This window comes from Pongo abelii, chromosome 2 (assembly GCF_028885655.2).
Source record: "Pongo abelii isolate AG06213 chromosome 2, NHGRI_mPonAbe1-v2.0_pri, whole genome shotgun sequence".
Taxonomy (NCBI): domain Eukaryota; kingdom Metazoa; phylum Chordata; class Mammalia; order Primates; family Hominidae; genus Pongo; species Pongo abelii.
In genome coordinates, this window is record NC_085928.1 from 177,438,560 (window position 1) to 177,455,266 (window position 16,707).

Below are 16,707 nucleotides of genomic sequence, written 5' to 3' on the forward strand. Positions count from 1 at the left end.
CTCAGAAGACTATAATAGTCTGAAAAATAAAGAATTATTTTGTACATCTTGTTTCTATATCTTTAGAGATCATTCACTTATAGTTTCTAACTTAAGCTTTCTTGTCTTCTCATCACACCAGCCTACCACTGCAGCTGGAAGACTTTAAGACAATACATTTTAAGTCGTCTCTATTTAGAGTGTTTCACATGAAAATAAAACAAGATTGCCAGACACCGTGTTCTAAAGTGGTCTTATGATGGCTTCCTCCAGCATCAGTTTTGAAAATTAAGGTTATTTGGGGAGAGAGATTCTCATCCATGGAAGATTCATAGATACATGTTCATGGCATTCTAACTTCAGAAAAGGAACAAAATAAAAATATTCATTTCATATATCCCAGCCTGTTGGCTCTCCTATCTGAGAGCACAGATCAGCAGCTGAACTATAAATCTTAACAGTCAAACCACACTTTGTTTCACTGCAAACTACAAGGCAAACACTTGTTATTTTCATGCTTTTCTACTCTATTTTTAAATGACTAAATTTCCTGAAGAGGGATAATAGAGGTGTATGATGGCTGAGAACTTACTTTCAAAAAGTGACGGGGCCTCTGGAATTTGGGGATGCTCTTCCTCTGGCTCTTTCCTAAAGTATTTCTCAGGGTCTAGAAGGAAAGCAGGTTTATTCACTTCAGGGAGCTCTTCCAGGGCTCCAATGCTTAATGACCTAAATGTACCTTCACAACAGCAGGTTTTAGAGAAAGACAGGGAGAAAAAGGGTACAATATCATTAACTCCTTGGAAACAGCTAGCACATTTCCAAGTTAACTTTTATAAATTTAACCTTCCTGTTACTCAGCTGGTACAGCTGCAGTGATCTGTAAACCCTATAAACACAGCTGTTCAAAATAAATCCATAGTGCTTTTTATTCAAAGGAACCAAAAGGAACTCAAGGCTTCCCATTCATTTCTTTTTATTTTGTATTTTTCTGCTATTTTCCCTTGAAAATGAATATTCTGCAGTTTTGGAAAAGCTCCAGTTTTTCTTTTATCTACAAGAGAATTGTATCTTTTGTGAAATGGAATCTATTTTTTTCAGTGTTTTGTTTAACAACACATCTAAAATTTTGAATTGGCAGGTACTTTTTAAATAATGTCATCAAGTAAACCAGAGCTGCGTTATTGTATTTATTACGCACACAATGAGATGATAGGAATCTATTTTAATCATGCTCTTAAAGGCAAAGTCTTGAACAAAGTGAAAGATATTTCTCTTTACTTCATGTAATAATTGGATAATAAAATGGAAATCTATTTGAGATAAAATCTTATGTTTCTTTGTTAGTTCTGTGAAGGTAGGAACTGGGTTTTTGTCACGATGGTGGGTCAGTACCTAAGAAAAGGAAACTAATCCATATTCAGCACCTGCTATGGAACAAGTCATGTTCTATGTCAGTGGATTTCAAACTATAACAGGCATCAGAATCACCTGGAGGGCTTACTAAGACATAGACTGCTATGTGACCCCCTTGGCTTCTGACTAATGGAGGAAAGCAGGGATGAGGGTCTCATAATTTACATTTCTAACAAGTTCCAGTTGATGCTTATGGTGCTGGGCCAGGGACCACTCTTTGAAAACTAATGTGCTATGTCAAATTAGAGAAGAAATCTTCACAACGTGTAAGGTATCGTTGTGCCATTAAGACAGATGAGGAAACTGAGGCTTAGGATGCTTTAGTAATTTGTGTCTCAGTTCATATAACTGTTAAATAGCAGATCATGGACTTAAGTTGAAATATGTTTAATCCCAAAGGTTATGCTCCAAGGTGTAACAATAACAACATTACTAATAAGATTGTATTGGTTGCTATAATATGCCAGGCAGTAGTCAAAGTGCTTTACATATCTATCTCATGTAATTCTAACAAAAACTCTGTGGGGTAGATTAGTTGCTAAATGGGCATTGAATGTTAACAAATAATTATGCACCATTTTTACAGCAAAATTTCATCAGAAATTTAAAAATCAACATATCTGCTCTGTGAAAGTGTGACATTCAGACTTGCCTGGAGCCTAGAGCCCCTTTCTTTTGGCCAGTTTCTCCTTTGAGAATGAAAGTGTTTATCCAATGCCTATGCCCCCATTTTATCTTGGAAGTAAATGACTTGTTTTTTATTTTACAGGCTTATAAGTGGAAGCAGCTTACCTTGTTTCAGATGAGAACTTTGAACTTTGTACTTTTAAGTTAATGCTGGAATGAGTTAAGACTTTGGAGGACTATTGGGAGGAATGGTTTTATTTTGCAATGGGAGAAGGACATGATATTTGGAGGTGCCAGGGATGGAATGATATAGCCTGTATATTTGTCCCTGCCCAAATCTCATGTTGAAATGTAATCCCCAGTGTTGGAGATGGGGCCTGGTGAGAGGTGTTCAGGTCATGAGGGTGGATCCCTCATGGTTTGGTGCTCTCCTCATGGTAGCAAGTCCACAGAGATCTGGCTGTTTCAAGTGTGTAGCACCTCCCCCACTCCCTCTTGCTCCTGCTCTCACCCTGTGAGGTGCCTGCTATTGCTTCACCTTCCACCAAGCAGATACCAACATTATGGTTCCTGTACAGCCTGCAGAACTGTGAGCCAATTAAACCTTTTTTTTTTTAATAAATTATACAGTTTCTGGCATTTTTTTATAGCAATGCAAGAGTGGTCCAACACACTGACTGAGACCTTACACTTTTTCCGCTAGTATTCTGTGGAGCCTCGGACAGGTGACTTAATGTCCTGTACCTCACTTTTCTCCTTTGTTAAATGGGGGTCACAGGACATTACATTCATGTTTATTAAGGAATAGGAACACTCCGGACACACAGAGTAGACATTTGTATTCACACTAATCTATTAAATAATATTATAAAAATACATTAACAACAGTGACTACTTACTGAATGATTTTTTTATAACTTCACCATAATAAGGTTTTTGTGTTTCTTTCATGCAGGTACCTCTTTCCTTATATTTTATACCTAAATTTATATCTTCTGATGGTCTGACACTGGAAGAAAATATTTCATGATGAAATACATTATTAACCACAGGGATGGAGAAACTCTTTCTGGCTATGTGTATCTTTGGCCAAAAAAAACAAAAACAAAAACAAAAAATCCATTCCTGTGAACCGAAGTAGTGATATTTGTTTATACTAATCAAGCCCTATCTTTTAACAAAATGCCTGCTAGCCAGGTGATAATAGAAAAGAGTGAGAGCCAGAGTGTCCAAGAGTCTAATTAAGCAAAGACCTTCTCCCCATAGCAACAAGGTTAGAGGAAAAATTATTTAGAAGAAAATTTTACAGAAATACATACATTATCCTTGCCTTAATAAATTATATAATGAGAAGTAAGCATCAATCCTTTGTGTCAAAGCTTATTTATTCAGTGTTAGGCATGTAACTTTAGTTATGGTTATGGCATCCAAAATGCAAAAAAGTTCAGTATTTTTGAGGCTTTCTCATATGAATCTACAAGAAAACTTTAGCGTAACTTGAATCCACAGAAAGGATTTTTATCAATAAAACATGGGAAATAAAATCATTACATAGCTGTATATAATCTTGTGAGAAAATAGAAAATGATCTCAAATCTATTTAAAATTCACTGTCATAGACTTCAACCTTAACAGCTACAAGTTATGTTTCCAAAAATTGTTATTAGTCTCTTCAGAGCACCAAGCCAAAAGACACATCCATCGTCACAAAATCGTGGAGAGTCCTGGGGATCTTGACTCACCCTCTTCCTTCTGCCTCAGTCCCTGCATCCCTCAGCCCTTTAAAGTTACCATTCTTCCACTCCCTAACTTTTATTCTTATATCTTCTATGGATTTTGTAGCTATAAGACTCTGAGTTGTTTCCCATACTTTCAGCCTCAATTTTCTCCTCAATGTAATGGGACTCTTGCTGTGGATTTAAAGGAGATAAGATGGATGAAAGTTCAGAAATGTGCCTAATAAATAATAGCATTCAAGTAATGTTCATTTCCAGCTTTCTTTTTCCTCCACTCTATTTTTACTGTATCTTCCAATTTTAAAAGATTTTCAAATATCAATACAAATAAAAAGTCTATGTATCTCTCTTAAATTTAATATCAAATGCTATTTGCATGGCTTTAAGTAGTAATGTATTAATTGCTTTCTCATATATAAACTTTTCATTTTAGAGGTTTTAGATTTGCAGAAAAGTTAGTGGAGCTCCAGTATACCCCTCAACCAATTTTTCCTATTATAACATCTTACACTACCATTTGTCACAATAAAGAAATCCGTATTGGTACATTACTATTAACTGAATTCCATATTTTATTAGAGTTTTACTAGTTTTTTCTTAATGTCATTTTTCTGTAATGTCAACGTTATATTTTGTTGTCTAACTCCTTAGCCTCTGGCTTGTGACAATTTTTCAGGCTTTTCTTGTTTATTATGATCTTGACAGTTTTAAGAAACACTTGTCAGATTTTTTTGGTAGAATATCCCTCAGTTTGGGTTTGTCTGATATTCTTCTCATGGTGAGACTGGGGTTATGAGTTGTTGAGAGGAAAGCAACAGAGGTGAACTGCTGCTCTTATCGCATCAAACCAAGGGTGCATGCTATCAAACTGACTTCCACGGTTGATGTTAACCTCAATTACTTGGCCACAGTTATATGTGCCAAGTTTTTAGTAATGTTTACAATAGCTATTGTACAGTTACTTTTTCCCTTTTTCCATATGTTACTCTTTGGAAGCAAGTTTTCAAGCACAGTGCACATTTAAGAGGGGATGGGGGTGGTAGTTAATCATGATTTCCTTGAATCAGGAGAGTATTAACATAAATTACTTGGAATTATAGATTTTTTTTTCTTTTAGGAGAGCTTTGTCATTGGATAGGAGGGCAGTTTTTCCCCAATTGCACTGGAATGGCATCCCTCGCCATGTGCCATCTCATGTGAGTAAGAATTAGTATTTAGCCACTATTTAGGCTTTCAAGACAAGAAATAATGATATCCTTAGAGAGGTATTTTAAGATAGTAAGGGGATCTACAAAAATAAGAAGTTGGTGTTGGATACTGAAAGCATGGAGTGTGGTACAGTTAGGCCTTGCAGTTATTGGATTAAGAATACACCTTTTTCTAGAAAAGAATTATTCATGTAAACATGTGCAAAAGATTGAGGGGGCGGGGGCCACGGTAAAGAGGTTTCCCTTTAGAGTAGTTAACAATATATCTGATTTTTTTTTTTCCGAAATACACTAAACTCTTCCCTGTTTTCAGACCACATGCTTTCTGACTATCTCATCCTGTGGAATCTAAATCAAGTAGCTTTTATATAAAACAAAACATTTTGCCCATTTCCACTAAACAGTTTTATCCACAGAGGGAGAAAAGTAGTCAGAGGGTAGGAGAGTATCTCTTGGAAATCACAGCAAATTAAGTCAACAATCTATTGCTTCCTTTTCACAGACAGACATCTGACATTTGCAGAAGTGGTTACTCTGAAAATGCACAGGGAACTGGATAAAGGCAAATATTCTCAAGAGGAGAAGTGAAGGATGAAGATAAAGAAGCAGAATAATGTAATACCAGGCTTAAATAGAGTTTTAAAACATTTTGCAAAAATGCCTTTGTAGGTGATGCAGGAAGGTGATCTACTATGGGATCCACCAGCCTTGGCATCAATCCTGTGAGAAGGAAAGGCTCTAACTAATCATACTTCTCTTGGCTCTGGCTGTGGAAGGGAGGTATAATGACTGTGACAATCACTGGAGTACCCTCCTAGGCATAAAAAAGGAAGTGAAAAATGCTTAGAGTAGTGGCTTATACATAGCAGGTACTTGATAAAATATTTGATGGCTTTACTCAGAAACCAATAATTTGTCAATATTTTCACATGATGCTTGTTGGACAGGCAACACAGAACAGTGATAAAGTACTAACTCTGGAGCCTGAATGCCTGCATTTGCATCCCTAGTTCACCTCTTGGTTGGTTGACCTTGTGCAAATCATTTAACTTCGCTGCCTCTGTTTTTCAAGTTGTGAAATGGGGATGATAATAGTAGCTATCTTCTAGGATTACAGTGAGAATTAAATGAGGTAAACACATAAAGACCTTAGAACAGGCCCTGAAATATAATCAGGGCTCAGGCCTCAGTTGGTATTGGCTACTATCACTTTAAGCAAGAACAAGACAATATTTTTCACTCAAATCAGGGAGTTCTAACATCCCCCTACAGCAAGCTCCAATATTCTTGAGAACTATCAGAATGATCAGACAAAAAGTAAAAAGATGTGGCACTCCCCTAAATAATAATTTGCTGTTCTAGTATTTTCAAAGTTCAAATTTCAAAAATTGAATAGATATCACATGCTTTCATTTGTCATACATGGACATAGGATAGTTATTGCCAGATTGTTGGTGAAAGTAGACTGCCAATTCTTCAAGTATTTACATCACATAAAGCCTAATTTAAAATGGGATTTTAATATTTTGTGTATTTTTCTTATAGTTATTTATCTATTTTCTAGTTTAATTTCTCACGTGAAATCTACTGACAGAATAATTAGGTAATCAATAGCATTTAAATAATATTAAATATCAGTTCCCTCCTAACAATAACATGGAATTTAAAACATCATAATTATTTTCCATGTTTAAGAAACATTAATTTGAGTTGTGCCTTCTGCCTTGTATAAACTTACTGGGAAACCAGTGGAATTTTTGTTTCATTTCTCATCTGACTCTTTATACTCGTTTCTAATAATGAATCCTTTCCAGATAAGCAATTTTTTAAATGGTAACCAAAGGAAAATATGTCAGATAATAAAAAATGTAGTAGTTTATGCTCTTTGTTGCTCTAGAATAAGAATGAAGATCAATAAGTGAGAGTTCTACAGATGGATTTTACTTAACATTAGAGACATTAAGAATATTTCAAAATAGAGAAGGGTATCTGTGAGATGTGAGTGTGTCATATAGGAACTATTCAAAAAGGCTGGGATGTGTTTCTCTTAAAGATGCCATAGGAGTTAGTCTAGTAGACTTCGAATATCCCTTTAAAATTTATTATTGAATTATTAAAGGTTAATAAACCTGAAAAATGTTTACTTTCACAAATAATCAAAAACTCTAGTTTTAAACAATAAGATATCATAGCAACAGTTTTAAGACAGCAATAACATCCATTCTTGGTTCGAAGGCAGGAAAGAAACCATTTGTATTGCTGCTGGAGGGAGAGCTGATATGTCCAGACAGCAAGATGACCTTCAGCAAGATGACCCAAAGGCCTTTATGCCTTTTGACTCAGCAATTCCTCTTCAAATAATTTATTCTAATTATGAATTCAATAAGATATTCTAATATGTGCACATGAAGGTATTTAAAGAACTGTTTTCCCAGTTAAAATTTGTAAACAATCTACATATTTGAAATAAAGAAAATGGTTAAAAAGCTACAAGTCATTATAAATGTTGTTGTCCATGGATACTCATATTAACTAATATGAAAATGTGCTTACTGCATATTTTTGAGTGATAAAACAGGTTATAAACTGTGTCTACTAAGTCCCCATTTTTATAAAATGTACATTTTTTCATTGTTGTAAGTATGCCTAAAACAAGGTCTTAAAACTGAAATGCCTAATATTAACAATAGCTTTACCACAGATATTTTCACCTTTTGCTTATTTGTACTTCCAAATTTTCCCGTAATAAAAATGTATTATTTTTGGCCAGGCACAGCGGCTCACACCTATAATCCCAGCACTTTGGGAGGCCGAGGCGGGTGGATCACGAGGTCAGGAGTTCAAGACCAGCCTGGCCAACATGATGAAACCCTGTCTGTACTAAAAATACAAAAATGAGCTGGGCATGGTGGCATATGCCTATAATCCCTATATTAATTTTATAATAAGGAAATATTCTGAAACTGTATTTTCTAAATTATTCATTTTATCTGTAATTTTTCTAGATTAGATAATTTTACATGAGTCCAGAAAACAAATATTCCTATAAACTAGGAAAAATATATGTCCACTGTAGTTTTTTTTACTATTTTATCCCTTCACTTATTTATTTATTTTTTAGAAGTTTTTTAAAGCTATTATGAGTTTTGCAGACTCTAGGAAAAGGATAAATCTATTTCTCCATAACAATTGTTAACTTAGAATTAGGCCTTTCTATTAATCTCTTAAATTCTATATTCATCTCCCCGGGACTACAACTGAAGATAATTCTTTACCATCTACCTAATTCTCACAAATAGTTTTATAAAATACTTTCAGCCCTGTGAAAAACCAGGTATGTTTGTACAAGCCAGAAGATAATATATACCCCGATTTTTTAACCTGGAAAGAGACTCTTAGGTGTTAAAATGAGAAAATAGCTTTAAGACACTTAATTTTTTCTTCATGTTTCTTGTTTCTTCCATTTTCTTTAGACTTTTTCTGTTTTCCTTCTTCTTTCTTCCTGTGAACCACCCCCTGTCTAAACATACCTCCACCTGCATATATACACCAAGTGTACTTTTTCTCCTGTAGTATAAATTCTTTCACATTTTTATTTTTCTTTCATATTTTTTCATGTGGATGAGAGCTAGCATGATTCTCTCCTTGAATTTACCAATCTGACTAGGCAAAGGGGCACATTCTTCAGAACAATATTTCTTAAAAATAAAATGATTTATAATATTTTCTGTATTAGATGGAAAGCACAAAGGACATTCTACAGCTGACAATTTTATTGTGTTTGTATAATTTCTGCAAAGGATTCCTGATCATATTCCTGGGAGAACTGAAGGATGTACATGATAATCAATTCTGAGGATACGTTTTTAACCCTTTTTTTATTAGTTTAATTCCTAAATGACATTTTTCTATACTATCTCATTATTACAAAGTCTTAAAATTATATCAATCCAGTCTCATCTGAATTAGACTAAGAAAGAAATTTTAAAGATCACAAGTACTTTTTGATGCGTTATTTTTTCATTTTACAAAATGCTGTACAGTAGAAATAACTTTGCCTCTCACCCCCAGAAGTCTACCAATGCCTATATAATCTGATAATCAACATGAGAAGATCAGTTTGCTGTACTCCTATTTGATCTGGTAGACAACAAAGCTCCAGTTTTAAGAGAAGTCTGTGAACTATAAAACCTATATATTGGTGAGTGATTGAGCTACCTCCCAGGGACACATGTTTTTTCCACGGATCTGTGCAACCCATGGATCAGATCATCCCGTGAGCCCACACCACCAGGGCCTTGGGTTCCAAGCACAGAACTGTGCAGATTCTTGGTGACCACTTGGGTTGCAGCCAGTGGCAGCACGCTGGAGACTGCCTAAGACAACCAAGTACCCAGCGGGAGGGGCAGTCACCATCACTGTGGCTCCAATCAGCCGTTTTCCCCTGCCAGTGCTGGGGAGACTGGGCAGTTTGGCCTGGGAGGAATTCCCCACAATGCAGCACAGTGGCTGTGGCAGATCGTGGCCAACTGCTTCTTTAGGTGGGACCTGGATCCATCCCTGCTCTTTGGGTGGGGCCTCCCTGTGGGAACCTCAGTGACTCCAGCCAGGGGTTTACAGGCAGAACTCTGATCTCCCTGGAATGGAGGCCCTGGGGGAAACAGTGGCCATGGTCTCTGGTTCAGTAGACTTAGTCTTTCCTTCTGCTGGCTCTGAGGAATCAGGGCAGTTGAGACGAGTGGAATTCCTGCCAGCACAGCACACCCATTCCAAGGGACAGACAGAGTGCTTCGTTAAGAGGGTCCCTGATTCCGTGCCTCCTGAGTAGGTGAGACCTCCAAACAGGGTCACCAGAAACCTCATACAGGAGAGCTCCCACTGGCATCAGGTCAGTGCCCCTCTGGGATGGATCTCCCAGGGGAAGGAGCAGGCAGCCATCTTTGCTCTTCTGCAGCCTCCACTGGTGATACCTCCAGGTGCAGGAGGGACCCAGGTAAATAGAGTCTAGATTGGACCCCCAGCAAACTGCAGAAGAGGAGCTCTACAGAAGAGGGGCCTTACTGTTAAAAGAAAAACAAACAGAAAGCAACAACATCAACAAAAAAGACCCCACAAAAACTCATCCAAAGGTCAGGAGCCTCAAAGATTGAAGGTAGATAAACCCACAAAGATGAGAAAAAATCAACACAAAAACACTGAAAATTCATAAAGCTGGGGTGCCTCTTCTATTCCAAATGATTGTAACACCTCTCCAGAAAGGGCACAGAACTGGGCTGAGGCAGAGATGGATGAATTGACAGAAGTAGGCTTCAGAAGGTGGGCAATAACAAACTTCACTGAGGTAAAAGAGTATGTTCTAACACAATGCAAAGAAGCTAAGAACCACGATAAAACATTACAGAAGCTGTTAGCCAGAATAACTAGTTTACAAAGTAACAAAGATGACCTGAAATAGCTGAAAAACTCAACAAGAGAACTTCACAATGCAATCACAAGTGTCAATAGCTGAATAGTCCACACGGAGGACAGAATCTGAGAGCTTGATGACTATCTTGCTGAAATAAGACAGGCAGACAAGATTAGAGAAAGAAGAATGAAAAAGCACAAATGAAGCCTCCGAGAACTATGAGATTATATAACCAAACCTATGACTGATTGGGGTACCTGCAAGAGATGGAGAGAATGGAAACAAGTTGGAAAACATACTTCAGGATATCATCCAGGAGAATTTTCTCAACCTAGCAAGGCAGGCCAACATTCAAATTCAAGAAATCCAGAGAACCCCAGTAAGATACTACATGAAAAGATCAACCCCAAGACACATAATCATCAGACTTTCCAAGGCTAACATGAAGGAAAAAAATTAAAGGGCAGCCAGAGAGAAAGGCCAAGTCAATTACAAAGGGAAGACCATCAGACTGACAGCAGACCTCTCAGCAGAAACTCTACAAACCAGAAGAGACTGGGGGGAGGGGGCCAATATTCAACATTCTTAAAGAAAAGAATTTCCAATCCAGAATTCCAAATCAAGCCAAACTAAGCTTAATAAGCAAAGGAGAAATAAGATTGTTTTCAGACAAGAAAATGCTGCAGGAATTCATCATCACTAGGCCTGCCTTGCAAGAGCTCCTGAAGGAAGCACTGAATATGAAAAGGAAAAACCGTTATCAGTCAATACAAAAACACACTGAAGTACACAGACCAATGACACTACGAAGAAACTACATTAACAAGTGTGCAAAATAACCAGCAAGCATCATGGAGACAAAATCAAATTCACACATAACAATATCAACCTTAAATATAAATGGGCTAAATGCCCCAATTAAAAGACACAGAATGGCAAATGGCATAAAGAGTAAAGACCCATTGGTGTGCTGTCTTCAAAAGATGTGTCTCACATGCCAGACACACATAGGCTCAAAATAAAGGAATGGAGGAAATTTTACCAAGCAAATAGAAAGCAGAAAAAAATGCAGGGGTTGCAATCCTAGTTTCTGACACAACAGACTTTAAACTAACAAAGATCAAAAAAGACAAAACAGGGCATTACATAATGGTAAAGTGTTCAATTCAACAAGAAGAGCTAACTATGCTAAATATATATGCACCCAATATAGGAGAACCCAGATTCATAAAACAAGTTCTTAGAGACCTGCAAAGAGACTTAGACTCCCACACAATAATAGTGGGAGACTTTAACACCCCACTGTCAATATTAGACAGATCATCGAGACAGAAAGCGTAAAAGATATTCAGGGCTTGAACTCAGCTCTAGCTCAAGTGGACCTGATAGAGATTTACAGGAATCTCCACCCAAAAACAACAGAATATACTTTCTTCTTGGTGCCACATGGCACTTCCTCTAAAATTGACCATATAATTGGAAGTAAAACACTCCTCAGCAAATGCAAAAGAACTGAAATCATAACAGTCTCTCAGACCACAGCACAATTTAATTAGAACTCAATATTAAGAAACTCACTAAACACCACACAACTACATAGAAGTTGAACATCCTGCTCTTGAATGACTCCTGGGTAAGTAATGAAATTAAGACAGATATTAAGAAATTCCTTGAAACTAATGAGAAGAAAGAGACCATGTACCAAAATCCCCGGAATACAGCTAATGCAGTGTTAAGACAAAAATTTACAGCACTAAATGCCCACATCAAAAAGCTAGAAAGATCTCAAATCAACATCCTAACATCACAACTAATGAACTAGAGAACCAAGAGCAAACAGACCCCTAAGCTAGCAGAAGACAAGAAATAACCAAGGTCAGAGCAGAACTGAAGGAGACACAGACACACACACACACACACACACACACACACACCCTTCAAAATATCAACAAATCCATAAACTGGCTTTTTGAAAAAAATTAATAAAATAGATAGATTGCTAGCTGAATTAATAAAGAAGAAAAGACAGAAGAATCAAATAGACACAATAAAAAAAGATAAACGGGATATCACCACTGGCCCCACAGAAATACAACCATCAAAGAATACTATAAACACCTCTATGCAAATAAACTAAGAAATCTAGAAGAAATGGATAAATTCCTGGACACAAACACCCTCTCAAGACTGAACCAGGAAGAAGTTGAATCCCTGAAGAGGCCAGTAATGAGTTCTGAAATTGAGGTAGTAATAAATAGCCTACCAACCAAAAAAGCCAAGGACAAGAGTGATTCACAGCTGAATTCTACCAGAGATACAAAAAGGAGCTGGTACCATTTCTTCTGAAACTATTCCAAAAAATTGAAAAGGAGTGACTCTTCCCTAACTCATTTTATGAGCTCAGTATCATCCTGATACCAAAACCTGGTCAAGACAAAACAAAACAATGAAAAAAGAACTTCAGCCAATATCCCTGATGAACATCGATGCAAAAATCCTCAATAAAATACTTGCAAACCAAATCCTGCAGCACATCAAAAAGCATATCCACCACAATCAAGTTGTCTTCATCCCCAGGATTCAAGGCTGACTCAACGTAGGTAAATCAATAAACATAATTCATCACATAAACAAAACTAAGAACAAAAACCACATGATTACCTCAATAGGTACAGAAAATGCCTGCTATACAATTCAACATTTCTTCAAGTTAAAAACTCTGAATAAAATAGGTATTGAAGGAACATATCTCAAAATAATAAGAGTCACTTATGACAAACTCATAGCCAATATCATACCAAATGGGCAAAAGCTGGAAGCATTCCCCTTGAAAATGGGCACAAGACAAGGATGCCCTTTCTCACCACTCCTATTCAGGGTAGTATTGGAAGTTCTGGCCAGGGCAATCAGGCAAGAGAAAGAAATAAAGGGTATTCAAATAGGAAGAAAGGAAGTCAAATTCTCTCTGTTTGCAGATGACATGATAGTGTATCTAGAAAACCATACTGACTCAGCCCAAAAGCTTCTTAAGCTGATAACTTCAGCAAAGTCTCAGGATACAAAACCAATGTGCAAAAATCACAAGCACTCCTATACACAAATAACAGATAAACAGAGGGCCAAATCATAGATGAATTCCCATTAACAATCGCTACAGAGAATAAAATATCTAGGATTACAGCTATCAAGGAAAGTGAAGAACCCTCTTCAAGGAGAACTACAAACCATTGCTCAAGGAAATCAGAGAGGACACAAACAAATGGAAAAACATTTCATAATCATGAACAGAAAGAATCAATATCATGAAAATGGCCACACTGCCCAAAGTAATTTATAGATTCAATGCTATTCCCATCAAACTACTCTTGAAATTCTTTTTTTTAATTATTATACTTTAAGTTTTAGGGTACACGTGCACAACGTGCAGGTTAGTTACATATGTATACATGTGCCATGCTGGTGTGCTGCACCCGTAACTCATCATTTAACATTAGGTATATCTCCAACTGCTATCCCTCCCCCCTCCCTCCACCCCACAACAGGCCCCAGTGTGTGATGTTCCCCTTCCTGTGTCCATGTGTTCTCATTGTTCAATTCCCACCTATGAATGAGAACATGTGGTGTTTGGTTTTTTGTCCTTGCGATAGTTTGCTGAGAATGATGGTTTCCAGCTTCATCCATGTCCCTACAAAGGACATGAACTCATCCTTTTTTATGGCTGCATAGTATTCCATGGTGTATATGTGCCACATTTTCTTAATCCAGTCTATCATTGTTGGACATTTGGGTTGGTTCCAAGTCTTTGCTATTGTGAATAGTGCCACAATAAACATACGTGTGCATGTGTCCTTATAGCAGCATGATATATAATCCTTTGGGTATATACCCAGTAATGGGATGGCTGGGTCAAATGGTATTTCTAGTTCTAGATCCCTGAGGAATCACCACACTGACTTCCACAATGGTTTAACTAGCCAAAATTGACAAATGGGATCTAGTTAAACTAAAGAGCTTCTGCACAGCAAAAGAAACTACCATCAGAGTGAATAGGCAACCTACAGAATGGGAGAAAATTTTTGCAATCTACTCATCTGACAAAGGGCTGATATCCAGAATCTACAATGAACTCAAACAAATTTACAAGAAAAAAAACAACCCCACCAAAAAGTGGGTGAAGGATATGAACAGACACTTCTCAAAAGAAGACATTTATTCTGCCAAAAGACACCTGAAAAAATGCTCATCATCACTGGCCATCAGAGAAATGCAAATTGAAACCACAATGAGATACCATCTCACACCGGTTAGAATGGCGATCATTAAAAAGTCAGGAAACAACAGGTGCTGGAGAGGGTGTGGAGAAATAGGAACACTTTTACACTGTTGGTGGGACTGTAAACTAGTACTCTTGACATTCTTGACAGAATTAGAAAAAAACTATTTTAAAATTCATATGGAACCAAAAAAGAGCCTGTATAGCCAAAACAATGCTAAGCAAAAAGAACAAAGCTGGAGGCATCAGGCTACCCAACTTCAAACTGTACTACATGGCTACATTAACCAAAACAGCATGGTACTGGTACAAAAACAGACACATAGACCCATGGAACAGAATAGAGAACTAAGAAATAAGACCGCACATCTACAACCATCTAATCTTCAACAAACCTGATGAAAACAAGCAATGAAGAAAGGATTCCCTATTTAATAAATGGTGCTAGGAGAACTGGCTAGCCATATGCAGAAAATTGAAACTGGACTCCTTCCTTACATCTTATACAAAAATTAACTCAACATGGATTAAAGACTTAATTGTAAAACCCAAAACTATAAAAACCCTAGAAGAAAATCTAGGCAATATGATTCAGGATATAGGCACAGGCAAAGATTTCAAGATGAAAACATCAAAAGTAATTGCAATGAAAGTAAAAATTGACAAATGAGATATTAAACTAAAAAGCTTCTGCACAGCAAAAGAAACTGTCATCAGAGTGAACAGACAACCTACAGAATATGTGAAAATTTTTGCAATCTATCCATCAGACAAAGAGCTAGTATTCAGAGTCCATAAGCAACTTAAACAAATTTACAAGAAAAAAAAAACCCATTAAAAAGTGGGCAAAGACATAAACCGACACTTCTCAAAAGAAGACATTTATGCAACCAACAAACAAATGAAAAAAGGTTCAACATCACTGATCATTAGAGAAATGCAAATAAAAACCACAGTGAGATACCATCTCATGCCAGTCAGAATGGCAATTATTAAAAAGTCAAGAAACAACAGATGCTGGTGAGGCTGCAGAGAGGTACAAATGCTTTTGCACCGTTGGTGGGAATATAAATTAGTTCACTCATGGTGGAAGATGGTGTGGTGATTCCTCAAAGACCTAGAACCAGAAATAGTATTTAAACTACCATTTGACCTAGCAATCTCATTACTGGATATATACCCAAAGGAATATAAATCATTCTATTATAAAGATACAAGCATGCATATATTCATTACAGAACTATTCACAACAGCCAATAAATAGAATCAACCCAAATGCCCATCAATGATAGACTGGATAAAGAAAATTATGTTACATACACACCGTGGAATACTATACAGCCCCAAAAAGAAATGAGATAATGTCTTCTGCAGGGACATGGATGGAGCTGGAAGCCATTATCCTCAGCAAACTAACTCAGGAACAGAAAACAAAACACCACATGTTCTCACTCAAAAGTGGGAGCTGAACAATGAGAACACATGGACACAAGGAGGGGAACAACACACACTTGAACCTGTCCAGGGGTGGGGGATGGGGGAGGGAGAGCATCATGAAAAATTGCTAATGCATGCTGGGTTTAATACTTAGGTTATAGGTCAATACGTGCAGCAAACCTCCATGGCATACGTTTACCTATGTAACAAACCTGTACATCCTACACATGTACCCCAGAAATTAAAATAAATTTTAAAAAACCCTATATATCAGCACTGCTTTTCATAATACAAAGTTTCCAGGAAAAATAGAAAATAAAATTAACTGAAAATGAAGTCAGGAAAGAAGAGTTCCAACTGCCAATGTTTGAATCTAGGAAAAGATTGGTTTAAAAAAGTGTTTAGGATGGGAGTGATGGCTCATATCTGTAATCCCAGCACTTTGGGAGGGTGAAGTGGAAGGATCAATTGAACCTAGGAGTTCCAGACCAGCCTGAGCAACATGATGAAACCTCATCTATACGGAAAAAAATGTGTGTGTGTGTGTGTATGCAAACTGGGCGTGGTGGCACGCCTGTAGTCCCAGCTACTTGGGAGGCTGAGGTGGGAGGATTGATTAAGCCA

The 16,707-nt window shown here is 37.0% G+C and overlaps 1 protein-coding gene across 4 annotated transcripts in view; it reads right to left on the reverse strand.

Moving 5' to 3' along the window:
* The window catches only part of WDR49 (WD repeat domain 49), a 177,285-nt gene that overhangs the window by 20,954 nt on the left and 139,624 nt on the right, over nucleotides 1-16,707 (reverse strand). For 3 of the 4 annotated variants that reach the window (XM_024244755.3, XM_054552952.2, XM_054552951.2), the window contains 2 exons: nucleotides 2,922-3,031; nucleotides 572-718 (listed from right to left, as the gene is read on the reverse strand). The exons of the other annotated variant lie outside the window; for it this stretch is intronic. In XM_024244755.3, the coding sequence (XP_024100523.2) occupies nucleotides 572-718; nucleotides 2,922-3,031 (257 nt within the window). The remainder of the gene's footprint in view (nucleotides 1-571; nucleotides 719-2,921; nucleotides 3,032-16,707) is intronic. 4 annotated transcript variants of the gene reach the window in all.